The 23,193-nt window shown below is 56.0% G+C and overlaps 2 protein-coding genes across 2 annotated transcripts in view; both read left to right on the plus strand.

Annotated features, from left to right (window-relative positions):
• The window catches only part of LOC140419812 (telomerase protein component 1-like), a 53,879-nt gene extending 51,792 nt beyond the window's left edge, over positions 1-2,087 (plus strand). Inside the window, exon 14 of the mRNA XM_072503826.1 lies at positions 1,951-2,087. The gene's annotated coding sequence lies outside the window, so the exon portion shown is untranslated. The remainder of the gene's footprint in view (positions 1-1,950) is intronic.
• Positions 1,955-23,193, plus strand: part of LOC140417922 (uncharacterized) — a 54,709-nt gene continuing 33,470 nt past the window's right edge. The window contains exons 1-2 of the mRNA XM_072501354.1: positions 1,955-2,087; positions 6,577-6,665. Of these exons, the coding sequence (XP_072357455.1) occupies positions 1,955-2,087; positions 6,577-6,665 (222 nt within the window). The remainder of the gene's footprint in view (positions 2,088-6,576; positions 6,666-23,193) is intronic.

Here is a 23,193-nt window from a genome sequence, read left to right on the forward strand (position 1 = left end):
TTGCAGAATGCTGTGGTGCAGAGGGTCCTGGGACCTGAATCAGAAAGTCAGCGTTCGGGAGCTGCCAAGTGAGGCAAATAAATATAATTTACGTGCTCAGTCTGTGGAGTGCACTTCACCCCAGAGAGGCAGCGGAGGCTGCGGGTCACTGGATATATTCAAGGCCCGAGTTAAAGAGAGCGACAGTGGGGTGGGGGGCGGTGGCGGGCATAGGCGGAGACAGTTAAAGCCGCAAGCAAGCAGGCCTTATTGAACAGTGCAGCAGGCTCAAAGGGCCGAATGGCCTACTCCTGCTCCCCATTCGCATGACCTGGCGATGGACCAAATGAGGGAAAAGGTGGGAGGGAGAAATGAGCCTTGGGAATGCTGCTTCAAATAGAGAGGGGGTGGGGGGCAGAATTGTGGAATTAAGGGTCCAAAGAGGTGAGGGAGCTTCCTCACCAAGATGTTGATCTTCTGGACATTTTATTAACATTCTGTCTCTGTCCATCTCCGCCTCCCTCCACTTCTCCCTCTTCCTCTTTTCTTCCTTCTCCCCCTTTCTCCTTACCTTTTATTTTCTCCTTCTCTCCCCCTCTTTCCATTTCTCCCTCTTGTCTCCTCTCTCTTCTCCTTCTCCCACCCTCTCTTCTCCTTCTCCCCCCTCTCATTTCCTCCCCCTCTCGCCTCTCCTTCTCCCCCTCTCGCCTCTCCTTCTCCCCCTCTCTCCTCTCCTTCCTCCCCCCTCTCTCCTCTCCTTCTCCCCTCTCTCCTCTCCTTCTCCCCTCTCTTCCCCCTCTTCCCCTCCCTCGCCCCTCTTCCCCTCCCTCGCCCTCTTCCCCCTCCCTCGACCCTCTTCCCCCTCCCTCGACCCTCTTCCCCCTCCCTCGACCCTCTTCCCCCTCCCTCGACCCTCTGCCCCCTCCCTCGACCCTCTGCCCCCTCCCTCGACCCTCTTCCCCCTCCTCGACCCTCTGCCCCCTCCCTCGACCCTCTGCCCCCTCCCTCGACCCTCTGCCCCCTCCCTCGACCCTCTGCCCCCTCCCTCGACCCCTCTGCCCCCTCCCTCGACCCTCTGCCCCCCTCCCTCGACCCCTCTGCCCCCTCCCTCGACCCTCTGCCCCCCTCCCTCGACCCTCTGCCCCCTCCCTCGACCCTCTGCCCCCTCCCTCGACCCTCTGCCCCCTCCCTCGACCCTCTGCCCCCTCCCTCGACCCTCTGCCCCCTCCCTCGACCCTCTGCCCCCTCCCTCGACCCTCTGCCCCCTCCCTCGACCCTCTGCCCCCTCCCTCGACCCTCTGCCCCCTCCCTCGACCCTCTGCCCCCTCCCTCGACCCTCTGCCCCCCTCCCTCGACCCTCTGCCCCTCCCTCGACCCTCTGCCCCCTCCCTCGCCCCTCTCCCCCCCTCCACGCCCCTCTCCCCCTCCCACGCCCCTCTCCCCCCTCCCACGCCCTCTCCCCCCCTCCCACGCCCCTCTCCCCCCTCCCACGCCCCTCTCCCCCTCGCCCCCCTCCCTCGCCCCCCTCCCTCGCCCCCCTCCCTCGCCCCCTCCCTCGCCCCCCCTCCCTCGCCCCCCTCCCTCGCCCCCCCTCCCTCGCCCCCCCTCCCCCTCGCGCCCCCCTCCCTCGCCCCCCTCCTCTCCCTCGCCCCCCTCCTTCTCCCTCGCCCCCCTCCTTCTCCCTCGCCCCCCTCCTTCTCCCTCGCCCCCCTCCTTCTCCCTCGCCCCCCTCCTTCTCCCTCGCCCCCTCCTTCTCCCTCGCCCCCCCTCCTTCTCCCTCGCCCCCCCTCCTTCTCCCTCGCCCCCCCTCCTTCTCCCTCGCCCCCCCTCCTTCTCCCCTCGCCCCCCCCTCCTTCTCCCTCGCCCCCCCTCCTTCTCCCTCGCCCCCCCCTCCTTCTCCCTCGCCCCCCCCTCCTTCTCCCTCGCCCCCCCCTCCTTCTCCCTCCCTCGCCCTCTCCTTTCTGTCGACAGTATCATGGGGGTCTGGGCCCCCGCAGAGTCGCCTAGCTCGCGCCTGCGCCTCGCCAACGCTCTTCTGCGGGTGGCCGTGCAGCACAGGTACCTGAGGGACAGCAGCCAGGAGCAGCAGGTCCATCTCTTCCTGGCAGGTGAGTGCATTTCCCGGCCCACAGCATTGCCCCCTTCCCGCCAACCCCCATCTAACCTAAAAACCGTCTCCACCTCCGGGGTCCATATCCCTCAACCCATCCCATTCAAGTATTTGTCAAGATGCCCCTTCCGTCGCTCTCCACAGATCCCAGGAACCCGGGGGGGGTTTCCAACCCTACTTCCGCCTTTCGCTTTTCTTCCAGTTGTGGCCCTGGACACTCTGGCCTCCACCCGTGAGGGCAGAGGGGGGGGGCCGCTCCAACAGTGCATCCCCCACCCCCAACAATACGGGCATCGTGAGTGTCAACCCAGGATTATGGGGGCTCACTGCAGAGGGATCTGGATGTCCTTGTGCATCCATCACAAAAAAGTTAGTCTGCAGGTACAGCCAATGATTGGGGCGGCAAATCGAACGTCTGTCTTTATCGCAAAGGGGGGGGGGGGGTGGGGTGGTTGGGGGATGAAAGTTAGGCAAGTTTTTCCTTCAGGCCCTTGGTGAGGCCTCACCCCGGGGCACTGGGCACAGTTCTGGTCTCCTTACCTGAGGAGGGACGTACCGGCATCGGAGGCCGTTCAGAGAAGGTTCACGGGGCCGATTCCCGGGATGGAGGGGGTTTGTCCGATGGGGAAAGGTTGAGCCGGTCGGGGCCGGTACCCATTGCGGTTTAGAAAGAACCAGAGGAGATCTTATTGAAACGGATCAGATTCTGAGGGGGGGGGGGGAGGGGGGGGGGGGGGGGGGGGGTGATAGGGTGCATGCTGGGAGGATGTTTCCCCCCCCTCGTGAGGGGGCGGGATCGAGAGCTGTGGGAGGGGCACAGTTTAAAAATGAGGGGGGTCTCCCATTGACGACGGGGATGAGGAGGAATTTCTTCTCTCAGAGGGAGGTCAGTCTGTGGATCCCCCCCCCCCCCCCCCCCCCCCGCCCCGAGAAGCAGCGGAGGCTGCGGGTCGCCGAATATATTCAAGGCCCGAGTTAAGAGTTCTGATCGACGAGGGAAGCGGGGGTAATCGGGGGAGACGGGCTGGAAGGTGGAGTTAAGGCCACGATCAGAAATGGTGGGGACTCAAACCCACGGTCACAGGGGTGGTTATAACTTTACTGAGCCCGAAAAGGAACAGGAAGAGCCCATCTGACCTGAGGAGGTCATTTGAGCTGGGTGCCCCGAGGTTAGGCTCTGAGGCGTTTGGACTTATCCAAAGCTCCCTGCTCCTGATTAGGAGCCAGTGAACCCTGGAAGAAAGTGCAGCGGTGTTGACCCATTGGTAACGGTGTGGTTGGCAGGCCGCCGGAGGGGCCACCAAGCTGAATATCCAGTCTCTGGTGCCGCGTTTGAAGAAAGGACGTTCCGCGGTGGGTGTGTGTGTTCTCAACAGGGGGAGATTGCAAACCTCATCCATTAATCTGCCTTCTCTCAATCTCCTTCAACCCCATCTCATCCAATATCGCTCATTCCCCCCAATCCCAACTCCTCTACGTATCCCTCAATCCCACCGTTTTCCCGTATACCTCAATCCCCACCGTCTCCCCCGTATCTTTTAACCCCACCATTTCCCCCATCCCTCAATCCACCATCTCCCCATCCCTCAGTCCACCGTCTCCCCGTATCCCACAATCCCACCATTTCCCTCATCCCTCAATCCACCATCTCCCCATCCCCTCAGTCCACCGTCTCCCCGTATCCCACAATCCCTCCATCTCGCCCATCCCTCAATCCACCGTATCCCTCCATCCCACCGTCTCCCCCGTATCCATCAATCCCACCGTCTCCCCCCGTATCCCTCCATCTACCGTCTCACCCGTATCCCTCAATCTACCGTCTCCCCCCCCGTATCCCTCCATCCACCGTCTCCCCATCTCCCTTCATCCCGCCGTCTCCCCCCGTATCCCCCAATCCCACCGTCTCCCCCGTATCCCCCCAATCCACCGTCTCACCCGTATCCCTCAATCCCACCGTCTCCCCCTATCCCTCAATCCCACCGTCTCCCCAATCCCTCAATCCCACCGTCTCCCCAATCCCTCAATCCCACCGTCTCCCCCGTATCCCTCAATCCACCGTCTCACCCGTATCCCTCATCCCACCGTCTCACCCGTATCCCTCAATCCCACCGTCTCCCCCTATCCCTCAATCCCACCGTCTCCCCCCGTATCCCTCAATCCCGCCGTCTCCGCCGTATCCCTCAATCCCGCTGTCTCCCCCCGTATCCCTCAATCCCGCCGTCTCCCCCGTATCCCTCAATCCCGCCGTCTCTTCCGTATCCCTCAATCCCACCGTCTCCCCCGTATCCTTCAATCCCACCGTCTCCCCCGTATCCCTCAATCCCACCGTCTCCCTCAATCCCACCGTCTCCCCCCCCCGTATCCCTCAATCCCACCGTTTCCCTCCGTATCCCTCAATCCCACCGTCTCCCCAATCCCTCAATCCCACCGTTTCCCCCGCATCCCTCAATCCACCGTTTCCCTCGCATCCCTCAATCCCACCGTTTCCCCCGCATCCCTCAATCCCACCGTTTCCCCCGCATCCCTCAATCCCACCGTTTCCCCCGTATCCCTCAATCCCACCGTTTCCCCCGTATCCCTCAATCCCACCGTCTCCCCCGTATCCCCCAATCCCACCGTCTCCCCCGTATCCCCCAATCCCACCGTCCTCCCCCGTATCCCTCAATCCCACCGTCTCCCCCGTATACCTCAATCCCACCGTCTCTCCCGTATCCCTCAATTCCACCGTCTCCCCGTATCCCTCAATTCTACCATCTCCTCAATCCCACAGTGTCCCCGTATCCCTCAATCCCACCGTTTCCCCCGTATACCTCAATTCCCCCGTATCCCTCAATCCCACCGTCTCCCACGTATCCCTCAATCCCACCGTCTCCCCCATCCCTCAATCCCACCGTCTCCCCCCATCCCTCAATCCCACCGTCTCCCCCTATCCCTCAATCCCACCGTCTCCCCCCGTATCCCTCAATCCCACCGTCTCCCCGTATCCCTCAATTCTACCATCTCCTCAATCCCACAGTCTCCCCGTATCCCTCAATCCCACCGTTTCCCCCGTATACCTCAATTCTCCCGTATCGCTCAATCCCACCGTCTCCCCAATCCCACTGTTTCCCCCGTTTCCCTCAATCACATCGTCTCCCCTATCCCTCAATCCCACCGTCTCCCCCGTATCCCTCAATCCCACCGTCTCCTCCGTATCCCTTAATCCCCCGTATCCCTCAATCCCACCGTCTCCCCCGTATCCCTCAATCCCACCGTCTCCCCCGTATCCCTTAATCCCCCGTATCCCTCAATCCCACCGTCTCCCCCGTATCCCTCAATCCCACCGTCTCCCTCAATCCCACCGTCTCCCCCTATCCCTCAATCCCACCGTCTCTCCCGTATCCCTCAATTCCACCGTCTCCCCAATCCCTCAATCCCACCGTTTCCCCCGTATCCCTCAATCACACCGACTCCCCCATCCCTCAATCACACCGTCTCCCTCAATCCCCCCCGTCTCCCTCAATCCCCCCGTCTCCCTCAATCCCCCCCGTCTCCCTCAATCCCCCCGTCTCCCTCAATCCCCCCCGTCTCCCTCAATCCCCCCCCGTCTCCCTCAATCCCCCCCGTCTCCCTCAATCCCCCCCCGTCTCCCTCAATCCCCCCCGTCTCCCTCAATCCCCCCCGTCTCCCTCAATCCCCCCCGTCTCCCCCAATCCCCCCCGTATCCCCCAATCCCACCGCCTCCCCCGTATCCCCCAATCCCACCGCCTCCCCCGTATCCCCCAATCCCACCCCCCCACCGTATCCCTCAATCCCACCGCCTCCCCCGTATCCCTCAATCCCACCGCCTCCCCCGTATCCCCCAATCCCACCGCCTCCCCCCGTATCCCCCAATCCCACCGCCTCCCCCCGTCTCCCCCAATCCCACCGTCTCCCCCAATCCCACCGCCTCCCCCGTATCCCCCAATCCCACCGCCTCCCCCGTATCCCCCAATCCCACCGCCTCCCCCCGTATCCCCCAATCCCACCGCCTCCCCCCGTATCCCCCAATCCCACCGCCTCCCCCGTATCCCTCAATCCCACCGCCTCCCTCGTATCCCCCAATCCCACCGCCTCCCCCGTATCCCCCAATCCCACCGCCTCCCCCCGTATCCCCCAATCCCACCGCCTCCCCCCGTATCCCCCAATCCCACCGCCTCCCCCGTATCCCCCAATCCCACCGCCTCCCCCGTATCCCCCAATCCCACCGCCTCCCCCGTATCCCCCAATCCCACCGCCTCCCCCCGTCTCCCCCAATCCCACCGCCTCCCCCCGTCTCCCCCCAATCCCACCGCCTCCCCCCGTATCCCCCAATCCCACCGCCTCCCCCCGTATCCCCCAATCCCACCGCCTCCCCCGTATCCCCAATCCCACCGCCTCCCCCGTATCCCCCAATCCACCTCCTGATGGTTTCAGATCTCATATTCAGCGTTGACAATATTCTTTTATTTCGTCCCCATTGCCAACAGTTCATCTCTGGAGACTGACGGACCCTGAGGAGAACAGAAGATTCACTGACTGTGACCCCGAGACACTTGGTGACCTCCCGCAGCACCTGGTATGAGCTTTCCCCCAGTCCAGAATTGTGGTGTGTTGGATAGTGTGCAATTGTGGGAGAGCTAGTACACAAGTAGACATTAGTGGGTGTGCATGTGAAAGGCGGGTGAAAAGAAGGAGGTGTTAGTGTTGTAGTAATGTGAGTACATCTACAAGCCATTAGTCACAGTCCATAAGACGTAGGAGCAGAATTAGGCCACTTGGCCCATCGAGTCTGCTGCTCCATTCAATCACGGCTGATATTTTTCTCATCCCCATTCTCCTGCCTTCTCCCCGTAACCCCTGATCCCCTTCAAGCTGAGAACACGCAAGATGCTGTTGTCATGTGAGAGTACCTTTAAGACATGGATGTTTAAGCAATGTACCTTTAAGAAAACAGTGATGTCAGAGAGTGGGTGGAGCTGAGGTCAGGTCAGCCATTTTGTTTTGCAGTTGGAAAAAGCAGCTTGCGTGTGACTGTGTGTTTCCAGAGAGCTGCAAGTTTGGAGGAAAAGAGCTGGGTGTGTGTCTGTGTTTGCAGTGAGCTGGATCTCTGCCATGAATGACTATCTCTGGATCATTTGGGTGATTTAAAGTAAAGCCTTTAACCTGATGTGATTTGTTTAAAGGTGTTAAGTCTCTTGGAAGTTTGAAGGAACATTTTAAGGAATTATTTACTGTTGCAATATTTTCTCAGTTATCTTTGAAGTAAGGGGTGTTAAGAGAGTCAATGTTTATTTAAGATGTTAAGTTGAGTTCATGGAATAAACAGTGTTTTGTGTTTAAAAACCCACATGTCCCATAATTGTAATCCCACACCTGGGAAAAAGCTGTGTGCTCGGAAAAGCAACAAATCCATTAAAGGAGAGGTTGGTTGAACTCCATATGATACATTTTGGAGTTATGAAAACACCTCGCCCATAACATTGTTTTGTGTGTCCACTTGAGACTAGATGAGAGACTGGTATTTGTACAATAATGAGAGATGCTGGGGTATGTACTGTAAGAAGAGTATAGATGCATATAGATACGTAGAAGATGGGAGCAGGAGGAGGCCTTTTGGGCCTTCAAGCCTGCTCCGCCATTCATCACGATCATGGCTGATCATCCAACTCAATAGCCCAATCCTGCTTTCTCCCCATAGCCTTTGATCCCATTCTCCCCAAGTGCTATATCTGAGGGCAGCACGGTGGCGCAGTGGGTTAGCACTGCTGCCTCACGGCACTGAGGTCCCCAGTTTTCGATCCCGGCTCTGGGTCACTGTCCGTGTGGAGTTTGCACATTCTCCCCGTGTTTGCGTGGGTTTCACCCCCACAACCCAAAGATGTGCAGAGTAGGTGGATTGGCCACGTTAAATTACCCCTTATTGGGAAAAAACGAATTGGGTATTCTAAATTTTTTTTAAGGTGCTGTATCCAGCCGCCTCTTGAATACATTCAATGTTTTAGCATCAACTACTTCCTGTGGTAGTGAATTCCACAGGCTCACCGCACTTTGTGAGAAGAAATGTCTCCTTATCTCTGTCTGAAATGGTTTACCCTGAATCCTCAGACTGTGACCCCTGGTTCTGGACACATCCACCATCGGGAACATCCTCCCTGTATCTACCCTGTCTAGTCCTGTTAGAATTTTATGAGTCTGTGAGATCCCCTATAAGTCTCTATGAGATCCCCATGTGAGACATGGTGGATTCCTGCTTGGGTCACTGTCTGTACGTTTTTCACAGTAACTTCATTGCAGTGTTAATGTAAGCCTACTTGTGACAATAACGATTATTATTATACAATAAACCATAACGGGTCTATTAGCTTTCCTGGTTAGCACTGCTGCCTCACAGCGCCAGAGACCCGGGTTCAATTCCGGCCATGGGTCATTGTCTGTGTGGAGTTTGCACTTTCTCCCGTGTCTGCAAAGGTTTCCTCCCACAGCCCAAAGATATGCGGGTTAGGTGGATTCTCCATAGTAAATTGCCCTGAGTGTCCAGGGATGTGTAGTTAAGGTTATGGGATTAAAGGGATAGGACTGGGTGGATGGGGGAGTATAAGTGGGTAGCTCATTCTGAGGGTCAGCGCAAACTCAATGGGCCGAATGGCTTCCTTCTGCGCTGTAGGGATTCTATGATTCTATGTAGGCTAAAGCACTGGGCTATATACACCAGGGAGAGTGTATACAAGATACTGGGGCGTGCGTTCAATGAAGAGAGTATTTGAGACATTAGGGGTGTACAATAGTGAGAGTGTACGTGAGACACTGGGGTGTGTACAATGAGGAGAGTGTACGTGAGACACTGGGGTATGTACAATAAGGAGAGTGTACATGAGACACTGGGGTGTGTACAATGAGGAGAGTGTACGTGAGACACTGGGGGTATGTACAATGAGGAGCGTGTACATGTTTGGGGCAGCACGGTAGCACAAGTGATTAGCACTGTGGCTTCACCGCGCCAGGGTCCCAGGTTCGATTCCCGGCTTGGGTCACTGCCTGTGTGGAGTCTGCACATGCTCCCCGTGTGTGCGTGGGTTTCCTCCGGGTGCTCCGGTTTCCTCCCACAGTCCAAAGACGTGCAGGTTAGGTGGATTGGCCTTGATAAATTGCCCTTAGTGTCCAAAATTGCCCTTAGTGTCCAAAAAGGTGAGGGGTTATTGGGTTACGGGGATAGGGTGGAAGTGAGGGCTTAAGTGGGTCGGTGCAGACTTGATGGGCCGAATGGCCGCCTCCTGCACTGTATGCTCTATGTAACCTATGTGAAACTGTGGGGTGTGTACAATAAGGAGAGTGTACGTGAGACACATGGGGTGTACAATAAGGAGAGTGCGTGGGAGGGCAGCACGGTGGTGCAGTGGGTTAGCCCTGCTGCCTCACGGCGCCGAGGTCCCAGGTTCGATCCCGGCTCTGGGTCACTGTCCGTGTGGAGTTTGCACATTCTCCCCGTGTCTGCGTGGGTTTCGCCCCCACAACCCAAAGATATGCAGGGTCGGTGGATTGGCCACGCTAAATTGCCCCTTAATTGGAAAAATGAATTGGGTACTCTAAATTTATAAAAAGGAGAGTGCGTGGGGTGTGTCCAATAAGAAGAGTACATGAAACACAGTACACACAACAAACAATAGCATTCTGTATTAGCTTTCCTGGTTACTTACTGTACTTGTACACTAGCCGTTTGTAATTCATTCGCTAAGACACCCAGACCCCTCTGCACCTCCGAGCTCTGCAATCTCTCAATATTTAAATAATCTCTTTTATTCCTGCTGCCAAAATGGACACTTTCATATTATACTCTGTATGTCAGATCTTTGCCCACTCATGTAACCCATCTGTATATTTTGGTAGCCCTCTTATGTCCTCTTCACAACTTACTTTCCTGTCTATCTTATAATACTCTTTATTGTCACAAGTAGGCTTACATTAACGCTGCAATGAAGTTACTGTGAAAATCCCCCAGTCGCCACATTCCGGAGCCTGTCCGGGTCACAGAGGGAGAATTCAGAATGTCCAATTCACCCAACAGCACGTCTTTCGGGACTTGTGGGAGGAAACCGGGGCACCCGGAGGAAACCCACACAGACACGGGGGGGAACGTGCAGACTCCGCACAGACAGTGGCCCAAGCCAGGAATGAATCCAGAGTTCATGACCGTTGAGGTTCTGCTTAATTTGGTGCCTGGGTCCTTGTGCTGATTCTGCAGCACCTCCTTTGTCCTGCCCATGTCGCTGGTACCAACATGCTCCACGCTAACTGGGTCCTTCCCCACCCCGCCCTCGTCCCACCGCAGCTTCCTCGCCAGCTCGGAGCAGCGCTGTGTGACACACTGTGGGGAGTGTGAACTGGTTCTCCGCGGAGAGCTGTTGTGATTTGGCCTCTGCTGTTTGGGTCACCTGGATTCCCGTTTGATTTTTCTCTCTCGTTACAGATCCTCTCTGGAGAGGTTTCCCGCCTCGGCTCGCTCCTCACCAACCTGCGTTTCTCAACATTGCACCTGCGGCTCGGACTGCTCCCACAGCTGGTTGCAGCCTTCAATCTCTACCGTGAGTCCTGGCCTTAAACCCTCCCCCTCACCCCACGTGTCTCTTCTAAACTGTCCCCGCTTATGAGTTGCCGTATCCCCCCTCCCACACCACCTCCACCCCAAAACCCCCCTCCTCCACCCCAAAACCCCCCTCCTCCACCCCAAAACCCCCCTCCTCCACCCCAAAACCCCCCTCCTCCACCCAAAACCCCCCTCCTCCACCCAAAACCTCCCTCCTCCACCCAAAACCTCCCTCCTCCACCCAAAACCTCCCTCCTCCACCCAAAACCCCCTCCTCCTCCTCCCCAAACCCCCCTCCTCCTCCCCAAACCCCCCTCCTCCTCCCCAAACCCCCCTCCTCCTCCTCCCCAAACCCCCCTCCTCCTCCTTCCCAAACCCCCTCCTCCTCCTTCCCAAACCCCCCTCCTCCTCCTTCCCAAACCCCCCTCCTCCTCCTCCCCAAACCCCCCCTCCTCCCATCTCCACCCCAAACCCCCCCTCCTCCCATCTCCACCCCAAACCCCCCCTCCTCCCATCTCCACCCCAAACCCCCCCTCCTCCTCTTCCACCCCAAACCCCCCTCCGCCTCCATCACAAACCCCCCTCCTCCTCCACCCCAGCCCCCCCTCCTCCACCCCAGCCCCCCCCCTCCTCCACCCCAGCCCCCCCCCCTCCTCCACCCCCTCCCAACCCACCCATCCGAGGAAAGATCGGAGAAGTTGGGGTGTTTTCCATGGAACAGAGACGGCTGAGGTGTGACATGATTGAGGTTTACCGAATTGTGAGGGTAGAGATAGAGGGGACAAGAGGAACTGCACGGTAGCACACGTGGTTAGCACTGTGGCTTCACGGCTCCAGGGTCCCGGGTTCGATTCCGGCTTGGGTCACTGTCTGTGCGGAGTCTGCACATCCTCCCCGTGTGTGCGTGGGTTTCCTCCGGGTGCTCTGGTTTCCTCCCACAGTCCAAAGATGTGCAGGTTAGGTGGATTGGCCGTGATAAATTGCCCTTAGTGACCAAAAAGGTTAGGAGGGGTTATTGGGTTACGGGGATAGGGTGGAAGTGAGGGCTTAAGTGGGTCGGTGCAGACATGATGGGCCGAATGGCCTCCTTCTGCACTGTATGTTCTATAACCCGTTTCTCTTGGCAGAGAGTTCAACAACCAGAGGTCATAGATTCACGCTGAGTGGCAGAAGGATTGGAGAGGGCATGAGGAAAAACTTTCACTCGGAGGGGGAGTGGGTGCCTGGAATTCGCTGTCTGGGTTGGTGGTGGAGGCAGAGACCCTAAACTCTTTTTATATATTAAAAAAAAAAAAAGTACCTGGATCAGCTGTGAGCTGCAGGGCTATGGGCAGTCCGCAGGAAGATGAGGGAGGGGAGGGGGTGGGGTGGGGGGGGTCTAGACCCAAGGGACACGGTCTCAGGATAAGGCGCAGGATGCTGCCTCACGGCGCTGAGGTCCCAGGTTCGATCCCGGCTCTGGGTCACTGTCTGTGTGGAGTTTGCACATTGAAATGAAATAAAAATCGCTTATTGTCACAAGTAGGCTTCAATGAAGTTACTGTGAAAAGCCCCTAGTCGCCACATTCCCGTGGGCAGCACGGTAGCATTGTGGATAGCACAATTGCTTCACAGCTCCAGGGTCCCAGGTTCGATTCCTGACTTGGGTCACTGTCTGTGCGGAGTCTGCACATCCGCCCCGTGTGTGCGTGGGTTTCCTCCGGGTGCTCCGGTTTCCTCCCACAGTCCAAAGATGTGCAGGTTAGGTGGTCTGGCCATGATAAATTGCCCTTCGTGTTGGGTGGGGTTACTGGGTTATGGGGATAGGGTGGCGGTGTGGACCTTGGGTAGGGTGCTCTTTCCAAGAGCCGGTGCAGACTCGATGGGCCGAATGGCCTCCTTCTGCACTGTATATTCTATGATTCCGGCTCCTGTTCGGGGAGGCCGGTACAGGAATTGAACCGTGCTGCTGGCCTGCCTTGGTGTGCTTTCAAAGCCAACGATTTAGCCCTGTGCTAAACAGCCCCTGCTCCCCGTTCTCCCCGTGTCTGCGTGGGTTTCGCCCCCACAACCCAAAGACGTGCAGGCTAGGTGGATTGGCCACGCTAAATTACCCCTTAATTGGGAAAAAAAAAAAGAATTGGGTGCTCTAAAGGGGCTGGTTTAGCACTGGGCTAAATCGCTGGCTTTTAAAGCAGACCAAGGCAGGCCAGCAGCACGGTTCAATTCCCGTACCAGCCTCCCCGAACAGGTGCCGGAATGTGGCGACTAGGGGCTTTTCACAGTAACTTCATTTGAAGCCTACTTGTGACAATAAGCGATTTTCATTTCATTTTCATTTCATTAAATTTTTTTGAAAAAGGATAAGGCACAGGCCATTTAGGACTGAGGTGAGGAGACATTGCCTCAGGCGGAGGCTGGAGAATCTTGGGAATTCTCCACTGCAGAGGGCCGTGGGTGCTCAGTCAATACGCAGCCGGATAGATTTTGAGGCGTGAAAAGGCATTGAGGGGTATGGCGGGGATATGGTGAGAAAATGGGCCTGAGGTCGAGGATCAGCCCATTTTAAGAAGCATTTGGATGAGCGCTGGGAACGCCATGCCAGTCAAGGCTTCCGGACCGAGTGCTGGGAAATGGAACAGTGTTGCTATCTTGTAGTGGCTATAAATATGGCGGATAATAAGGTCGCCTTTCTTAATCTTAATTATGAATAAGCTTTCAGAGTCGCCAGGTATCTCTCGATACCGCCACAAGGTTCAACCGAATATCGATCAAAGAGCCAATACACCAGTTAGTTAGTTCAAAGTCAATACTACTTTATTTACACATAGTATGGTTTACTCATGCACAATAACACTATGTCTATCACTAACACCTATACTTAACTTCGGGAGCCCGCTCAGGTCAGAGGGACAGTGGCCGCTGTTCGGATCTGAGGCTGTTGGGTTCGGAGTACAGCTAAGGTCGTCCGTCTGGTAGCAAGCGTTGAACTTGAACTTATTTGCTTCTGGTGATGCAGGTTGGAGGGGTCTTTCCAGTTGAGAGCCGATTCCAAGAGAGCGAACACGTGGCAGGGGGTTCCTTCGATCACCGCCGTCGATCTGAGCCAATAAAGGGGTGGGTGCCTTGATGGCTGGGCGTGTCCTAAGTGGCCGTTGGCCTTGCTTTGTTTGTATCTTTTTGCTGAGGTAGCGGCGCCGGAATGTCTGGGACGGTGTTGGCTACCTGAGCACCAGTCTGTTTATCGGAGATGGACCATCAATGTGCTAATCGGCCAAGAGTTTTGGTTCCGTCTGCAGCCTGTCTTCTAAATACACATTCACGCTCTGTGCCTGCTTGTTACTTTGCATTGTCCATTTTTCCCTGTATGCTCTGCGAGTGTCCATTTTATATGCTGAACATGGTCATCCCAGATGGCTACAACAGGTAGGTGCTTGATGGCTGGCACTGGTGCGATGGGCTGAAGGGCCTCCTTCTGTGCTGTAAAACTCTAGGGGCGACAGGGTGGCACAGTGGTTAGCACTGCTGCCTCACCGTGCCAGGGTCCCAGGTTCAATTCCCGGCTTGGGTGACTGTGTGCGGAGCCTGCACGTTCTCCCCGTGTCTGCGTGGGTTTCCTCCGGGTGCTCCGGTTTCCCCCCACAGTCCAAAGATGTGCGGGTCAGGTGGATTGGCCACGATAAATTGCCCCTTAGTGTCCAGTGGTTGCCTGAATTGCTCAAAGGTTAGATGGGGTTATGGGTCACAGGGAGAGGAGGGGGGAGTGAATCATAGAATCCCTGCCGTGCGGAAGGCGGGCATTCGGCCCATCGAGTCTGCACCGACCCTCTGAAAGAGCTCCCCACCGAGGCCCAGCCCCTGCCCTAACCCCGTAAACCAATAACCCCACCTGACCTGCACATCGTTAAACACTAAGGGGCAATTTATCATGGCCAATCCACCTAACCTGCACTCATTGGATTGTGGGAGGAAACCGGAGCACCCGGAGGAAACGCAGATACGGGGAGAATGTGCAAACACAGTCACCCAAGGCCGGAATCGAACCTGGTTCCTGGTGCTGTGAGGCAGCAGTGCTAACCACTGTGCCGCCGTGCCGCCCTGTGTTGCTTTGTGGGCAGGCGCTTGGTGCTGAACTTTGTTGGCCAATGGCGTTGAGGTTGACGCCATTTTTCGTGCACAGGTTGCCCAGCAACTTGTTTTTAAAACAAAATTAAAAAAATAAAAATCTCTCTTGTCTTCCAGACGCTGCAACCTCCAGCGGCACCGGGAGCCAGCGGCCCCTCCCGGAGGTCGGCCCTTACCGGGACTTCATCACCACCAACCTGTCTGTCCTTTCCCGGGACCCTATCCTGTTCTGGCAGCAGGCCCTGAACCAGTCCGACTCGTCGCCGGTCTGCGCGCAGGCCCGGAGGCTGCTGGGCGATGGTGGCCACCCCCTGGCCGAGAAGGCGCCTGGAGGATTCCGCCTCGTCCAGTGGACCAACAAGCCGCAGGCTTTGGCGAGGGCTGAGGGGTGAACGGCTTTCTGCTTTTTTTTTTTTCTTGTCGGTGCTCTTGGATTGGGCTGTGGTGGTAGGGTGGGGGTGAGGGGGGCGGGAGGCAGGGTGTTGGGGTGGGGTAGGCCCGGGGTGTCTGGGGTTATGGGGGGGGGGGGCGGGAGGCAGGGTGTTGGGGTGGGGTAGGCCTGGGGTGTCTGGGGTTATGGGGGGGGGGCAGGAGGCAGGGTGTTGGGGTGGGGTAGGCCTGGGGTATCTGGGGTTATGGGGGGGGGGCGGGAGGCAGGGTGTTGGGGTGGAGTAGGCCTGGGGTGTCTGGGGTTACGGGTGGGGGTGAGGGGGGGGCGGGAGGCAGGGTATTGGGGTGGGGTAGGCCCGGGGTGTCTGGGGTTATGGGTGGGGGTGAGGGGGGGGTGGGAGGCAGGGTGTGTGGGTGGGGTAGGCCCGGGGTGTCTGGGGTTATGGGTGGGGGTGAGGGGGGGGTGGGAGGCAGGGTGTGTGGGTGGGGTAGGCCCGGGGTGTCTGGGGTTATGGGTGGAGGGGAAGGGGGGGGGCCGGGTTGCGACTAGTTAGAGTGAAGGAGGGGTTTTAGGGGAGGCCTCTGGGGGTCTTGCACTCAATTCTGAGTACAGCACTTCAGGAAATATTTCTGGGGCCTTGGGTAGGGTGCAGAGGATGATGAACTAGAAGGGTCCTCGGAGAGGGCAGCATGGTGGCGCAGTGGTTAGCACAGGGACTGCAGCGCTGAGGACCCGGGTTTGATCCCGGCTCTGGGTCACAGTCCGTGTGGAGTTTGCACATTCTCCCCGTGTCTGCGTGGGTTTCGCCCCCACAACCCAAAGATGTGCTGGTTATGTGGATTGGCCTCGCTAAAGTGCCCCTTAATTGGAAAATAAATAAATAATTGGGTACTCTAAATTTGTTTTAAGAAAAAAAAGTAGGTCCCTCTGATGAGAGTGGGGAAGTTGGGGTGGTTCCCCTTCGAGCAGAGGAGGGTGAGGGGATATTTAATAGGGGTGTTCCAAACCATGACGGATTGAGTAGCGTGAACACAAGGATTAGGAGAATGGAGTACAGGCCACTCGGCCCCTTTAACCTGCTCCGGCATGCGATAAGATCACGACTGATTGCATTGTAACCTTTTTTCTGTTTTAAAATTTAGAGTACCCAGTTATTTTTATTTCCAATTAAGGGGCAATTTAGCGTGGCCAATCCAACTGACCTGCACATCTTTGGGTTGTGGGGGTGAAACCCACGCAGACACGGGGAGAATGTGCAAACACCACACGGACAGTGACCCGGGGCCGGGATTGAACCTGGAACCTTGGTACCATGAGGCAGCAGTGCTAACCACTGCATCGCCATGGCCACAACCACGTGTTCCCGTCTAGCCCCCCCCCCCCCAGCCATACGCTCAACTCCACTTTGCTGCCTGTCCCTCCTCCATAACCCCTGACTGCCTGATCGATCAGAACTCTCGCTAACTCGGGCCTGGAACATATTCAGTGACCCGCAGCCTCCGCTGCTTCTCTGGGGGAGAGGATTTCACAGACTGACCTCCCTCCGAGAGAGAAAAGTTTCTCCTCATCTCCGTCTTCAATGGGAGACCCCCCCTCACTTTCAAACTGAGACTTGCTCCCCCAGTTCTCGATTCCCTCAACGAGAACAACAAAGAACAAAGAGAAGTGGGGCAGCACGGTAGCCTTGTGGATAGCACAATTGCTTCACAGCTCCAGGGTCCCAGGTTCGATTCCGGCTTGGGTCACTGTCTGGGCGGAGTCTGCACATCCTCCCCGTGTGTGCGTGGGTTTCCTCCGGGTGCTCCGGTTTCCTCCCACAGTCCAAAGATGTGCATGTTAGGTGGATTGGCCATGATAAATTGCCCTTAGTGTCCAAAATTGCCCTTAGTGTTGGGTGGGGTTATGGGGATGGGGTGGCGGTGTTGACCTTGGGTAGGGTGCTCTTTCCAAGAGCTGGTGCAGACTCGATGGGCCGAATGGCCTCCTTCTGCACTGTAAATTCTATGATCTATGATGAAAGTACAGCACAGGAACAGGCCCTTCGGCCCTCCAAGCCTGCGGCGACCATGCTGCCCGTCTGAACTAAAATCTTCTGCACTTCTGGGGTCCGTATCCCTCTGTTCCCATCCTATTCATGTATTTGTCAAGATGCCCCTTAAACGCCACAAACGAGGGGGGAAACATCCTCCCAGCATGCACCCTGTCAACCCCCCGCTCAGAATCTGATCCGTTTCAATAAGATCTCCTGTGGTTCTTTCTAAACTCCAATGGGTGCAGGCCCCGACCGGCTCAACCTTTCCCCATCGGACAAAACCCCATTCGTCCCAGGAATCGGCCCCGTGAAACTTCTCTGAACGGCCTCGAATGCACAGGAGCAGAGAGGCAGAAACCGCCTTTCATTTTTTTGGAGCAATTGTCAGCCAAACCTCCCGACCATACCCCCGCCCAATACTCTCGAAAGGCCTTCCCTGGGACAAGTCTGATGTGCCAGGAATAACGGCTGGGTGGAAGATTCCGAGATAACTTTGCTCGGAGCAGAGGAGAGTGAGGGGGGACATGACTGAGATGTACATAACTGTGAGGGGCGTAGATAGAGAAGGCAGGGAGAAACCCTTCCCCTTGGTGGAGGGATCAACGGCCAGGCGGCATAGATTTAAGGTAAGGGGCAGGGGCTGGTTTAGCGCACTGGGCTAAATCGCTGGCTTTGAAAGCAGACCAAGGCAGGCCAGCAGCACGGTTCAATTCCCGTACCAGCCTCCCCGAACAGGCGCCGGAATGTGGCGACTAGGGGCTTTTCACAGTAACTTCGTTTGAAGCCTACTTGTGACAATAAGCGATTTTCATTTCATTTCATTTGGAGGGAATGTGAGGAAAAACTTTTTCACCTGAAGGGTGGGTGGGAGTCTGGAACACTCATTACATTTAAGAAATATTTAGATGTGCACTTGGGATCCAAGGGGATACAAGGCTATGGGCCGTGTTGGAAACTGGGATTAGAATGGGTGGATGTTTTTTTTCCCAGTCATATACAGTGACAGACCCGTCCCCACCAGTACTGTACCTGTGCTATACAGTGACAGACCCGTCCCCACCAGTACTGTACCCGTGATATACAGTGACAGACGCGTCCCCACCAGTACTGTACCTGTGATATACAGTGACAGACCCGTCCCCACCAGTACTGTACCCGTGATATACAGTGACAGACCCGTCCCCACCAGTACTGTACCTGTGATATACAGTGACAGACCCGTCCCCACCAGTACTGTACCCGTGATATACAGTGACAGACCCGTCCCCACCAGTACTGTACCCGTGATATACAGTGACAGACCCGTCCCCACCAGTACTGTACCTGTGATATACAGTGACAGACGCGTCCCCACCAGTACTGTACCTCTGATATACAGTGACAGACCCGTCCCCACCAGTACTGTACCCGTGATATACAGTGACAGACCCGTCCCCACCAGTACTGTACCTGTGATATACAGTGACAGACCCGTCCCCACCAGTACTGTACCTGTGATATACAGTGACAGACCCGTCCCCACCAGTACTGTACCTGTGATATACAGTGACAGACCCGTCCCCACCAGTACTGTACCTGTGATATACAGTGACAGACCCGTCCCCACCAGTACTGTACCCGTGATATACAGTGACAGACCCGTCCCCACCAGTACTGTACCCGTGATATACAGTGACAGACCCGTCCCCACCAGTACTGTACCTGTGATATACAGTGACAGACCCGTCCCCACCAGTACTGTACCTGTGATATACAGTGACAGACCCGTCCCCACCAGTACTGTACCTGTGATATACAGTGACAGACCCGTCCCCACCAGTACTGTACCTGTGATATACAGTGACAGACCCGTCCCCACCAGTACTGTACCTGTGATATACAGTGACAGACCCGTCCCCACCAGTACTGTACCCGTGATATACAGTGACAGACGTGTCCCCACCAGTACTGTACCTGTGATATACAGTGACAGACCCGTCCCCACCAGTACTGTACCTGTGATATACAGTGACAGACCCGTCCCCACCAGTACTGTACCTGTGATATACAGTGACAGACCCGTCCCCACCAGTACTGTACCTGTGATATACAGTGACAGACCCGTCCCCACCAGTACTGTACCTGTGATATACAGTGACAGACCCGTCCCCACCAGTACTGTACCCGTGATATACAGTGACAGACGCGTCCCCACCAGTACTGTACCTGTGATATACAGTGACAGACCCGTCCCCACCAGTACTGTACCCGTGATATACAGTGACAGACCCGTCCCCACCAGTACTGTACCTGTGATATACAGTGACAGACCCGTCCCCACCAGTACTGTACCCGTGATATACAGTGACAGACCCGTCCCCACCAGTACTGTACCCGTGATATACAGTGACAGACCCGTCCCCACCAGTACTGTACCTGTGATATACAGTGACAGACGCGTCCCCACCAGTACTGTACCTCTGATATACAGTGACAGACCCGTCCCCACCAGTACTGTACCCGTGATATACAGTGACAGACCCGTCCCCACCAGTACTGTACCTGTGATATACAGTGACAGACCCGTCCCCACCAGTACTGTACCTCTGATATACAGTGACAGACCCGTCCCCACCAGTACTGTACCTGTGATATACAGTGACAGACCCGTCCCCACCAGTACTGTACCCGTGATATACAGTGACAGACCCGTCCCCACCAGTACTGTACCCGTGATATACAGTGACAGACCCGTCCCCACCAGTACTGTACCCGTGATATACAGTGACAGACCCGTCCCCACCAGTACTGTACCCGTGATATACAGTGACAGACCCGTCCCCACCAGTACTGTACCTGTGATATACAGTGACAGACCCGTCCCCACCAGTACTGTACCTGTGATATACAGTGACAGACCCGTCCCCACCAGTACTGTACCTGTGATATACAGTGACAGACCCGTCCCCACCAGTACTGTACCCGTGATATACAGTGACAGACGCGTCCCCACCAGTACTGTACCTGTGATATACAGTGACAGACCCGTCCGCACCAGTACTGTACCTGTGATATACAGTGACAGACCCGTCCCCACCAGTACTGTACCCGTGATATACAGTGACAGACCCGTCCCCACCAGTACTGTACCCGTGATATACAGTGACAGACCGGTCCCCACCAGTACTGTACCTGTGATATACAGTGACAGACGCGTCCCCACCAGTACTGTACCCGTGATATACAGTGACAGACCCGTCCCCACCAGTACTGTACCTGTGATATACAGTGACAGGCCCGTCCCCACCAGTACTGTACCTGTGATATACAGTGACAGACCCGTCCCCACCAGTACTGTACCTGTGATATACAGTGACAGACCCGTCCCCACCAGTACTGTACCCGTGATATACAGTGACAGACGCGTCCCCACCAGTACTGTACCTCTGATATACAGTGACAGACCCGTCCCCACCAGTACTGTACCCGTGATATACAGTGACAGACCCGTCCCCACCAGTACTGTACCTGTGATATACAGTGACAGACCCGTCCCCACCAGTACTGTACCCGTGATATACAGTGACAGACCCGTCCCCACCAGTACTGTACCTGTGATATACAGTGACAGACCCGTCCCCACCAGTACTGTACCCGTGATATACAGTGACACCCGTCCCCACCAGTACTGTACCCGTGATATACAGTGACAGACCCGTCCCCACCAGTACTGTACCCCAGTGTTATACAGTGACAGACCAGTACTGTACCCCAGTGTTATACAGTGAGACCCGTCCCCACCAGTACTGTACCCCAGTGTTATACAGTGACAGGCCAGTACTGTACCCCAGTGTTATACAGTGAGACCCGTCCCCACCAGTACTATACCCCAGTGTTATCCAGTGACAGACCAGTACTGTACCCCAGTGTTATACAGTGAGACCCGTCCCCACCAGTACTGTACCCCAGTGTTATACAGTGACAGGCCAGTACTGTACCCCAGTGTTATACAGTGAGACCCGTCCCCACCAGTACTATACCCCAGTGTTATCCAGTGACAGATCAGTACTGTACCCCAGTGTTATACAGTGACAGACCAGTACTGTACCCCAGTGATATACAGTGACAGACCCGTCCCCACCAGTACTGTACCCGTGATATACAGTGACAGACCCGTCCCCACCAGTACTGTACCCGTGATATACAGTGACACCCGTCCCCACCAGTACTGTACCTGTGATATACAGTGACAGACTCGTCCCCACCAGTACTGTACCCCAGTGTTATACAGTGACAGACCAGTACTGTACCCCAGTGTTATACAGTGAGACCCGTCCCCACCAGGTCTGTACCCCAGTGTTATACAGTGAGACCCGTCCCCACCAGGTCTGTACCCCAGTGTTATACAGTGAGACCCGTCCCCACCAGTACTGTACCCCGGTGTTATACAGTGACAGACCAGTACTGTACCCCAGTGTTATACAGTGAGACCCGTCCCCACCAGTACTGTACCCCAGTGTTATACAGTGACAGACCAGTACTGTACCCCAGTGTTATACAGTGAGACCCGTCCCCACCAGGTCTGTACCCCAGTGTTATACAGTGAGACCCGTCCCCACCAGTACTGTACCCGTGATATACAGTGACAGACCCGTCCCCACCAGTACTGTACCCGTGATATACAGTGACAGACCCGTCCCCACCAGTACTGTACCTGTGATATACAGTGACAGACCCGTCCCCACCAGTACTGTACCCGTGATATACAGTGACAGACCCGTCCCCACCAGTACTGTACCCGTGATATACAGTGACAGACCCGTCCCCACCAGTACTGTACCTGTGATATACAGTGACAGACGCGTCCCCACCAGTACTGTACCTGTGATATACAGTGACAGACCCGTCCCCACCAGTACTGTACCTGTGATATACAGTGACAGACCCGTCCCCACCAGTACTGTACCTGTGATATACAGTGACAGACCCGTCCCCACCAGTACTGTACCCGTGATATACAGTGACAGACGCGTCCCCACAAGTACTGTACCTGTGATATACAGTGACAGACCCGTCCCCACCAGTACTGTACCTGTGATATACAGTGACAGACCCGTCCCCACCAGTACTGTACCCGTGATATACAGTGATAGACCCGTCCCCACCAGTACTGTACCCGTGATATACAGTGACAGACCCGTCCCCACCAGTACTGTACCTGTGATATACAGTGACAGACGCGTCCCCACCAGTACTGTACCTCTGATATACAGTGACAGACCCGTCCCCACCAGTACTGTACCCCAGTGTTATACAGTGAGACCCGTCCCCACCAGTACTATACCCCAGTGTTATCCAGTGACAGATCAGTACTGTACCCCAGTGTTATACAGTGACAGACCAGTACTGTACCCCAGTGTTATACAGTGAGACCCGTCCCCACCAGTACTGTACCCCAGTGTTATACAGTGACAGGCCAGTACTGTACCCCAGTGTTATACAGTGAGACCCGTCCCCACCAGTACTATACCCCAGTGTTATCCAGTGACAGATCAGTACTGTACCCCAGTGTTATACAGTGACAGACCAGTACTGTACCCCAGTGATATACAGTGACAGACCCGTCCCCACCAGTACTGCACCTGTGATATACAGTGACAGACCCGTCCCCACCAGTACTGTACCCGTGATATACAGTGACAGACCCGTCCCCACCAGTACTGTACCCGTGATATACAGTGACAGACCCGTCCCCACCAGTACTGTACCCAAGTGTTATACAGTGACAGACCAGTACTGTACCCCAGTGTTATACAGTGAGACCCGTCCCCACCAGTACTGTACCCCAGTGTTATACAGTGAGACCCGTCCCCACCAGGTCTGTACCCCAGTGTTATACAGTGACAGACCAGTACTGTACCCCAGTGTTATACAGTGACAGACCAGACTGTACCCCAGTGTTATACAGTGAGACCCGTCCCCACCAGGTCTGTACCCCAGTGTTATACAGTGCGACC

This window comes from Scyliorhinus torazame, chromosome 5, assembly GCF_047496885.1.
Source record: "Scyliorhinus torazame isolate Kashiwa2021f chromosome 5, sScyTor2.1, whole genome shotgun sequence".
NCBI classification, from domain to species: domain Eukaryota; kingdom Metazoa; phylum Chordata; class Chondrichthyes; order Carcharhiniformes; family Scyliorhinidae; genus Scyliorhinus; species Scyliorhinus torazame.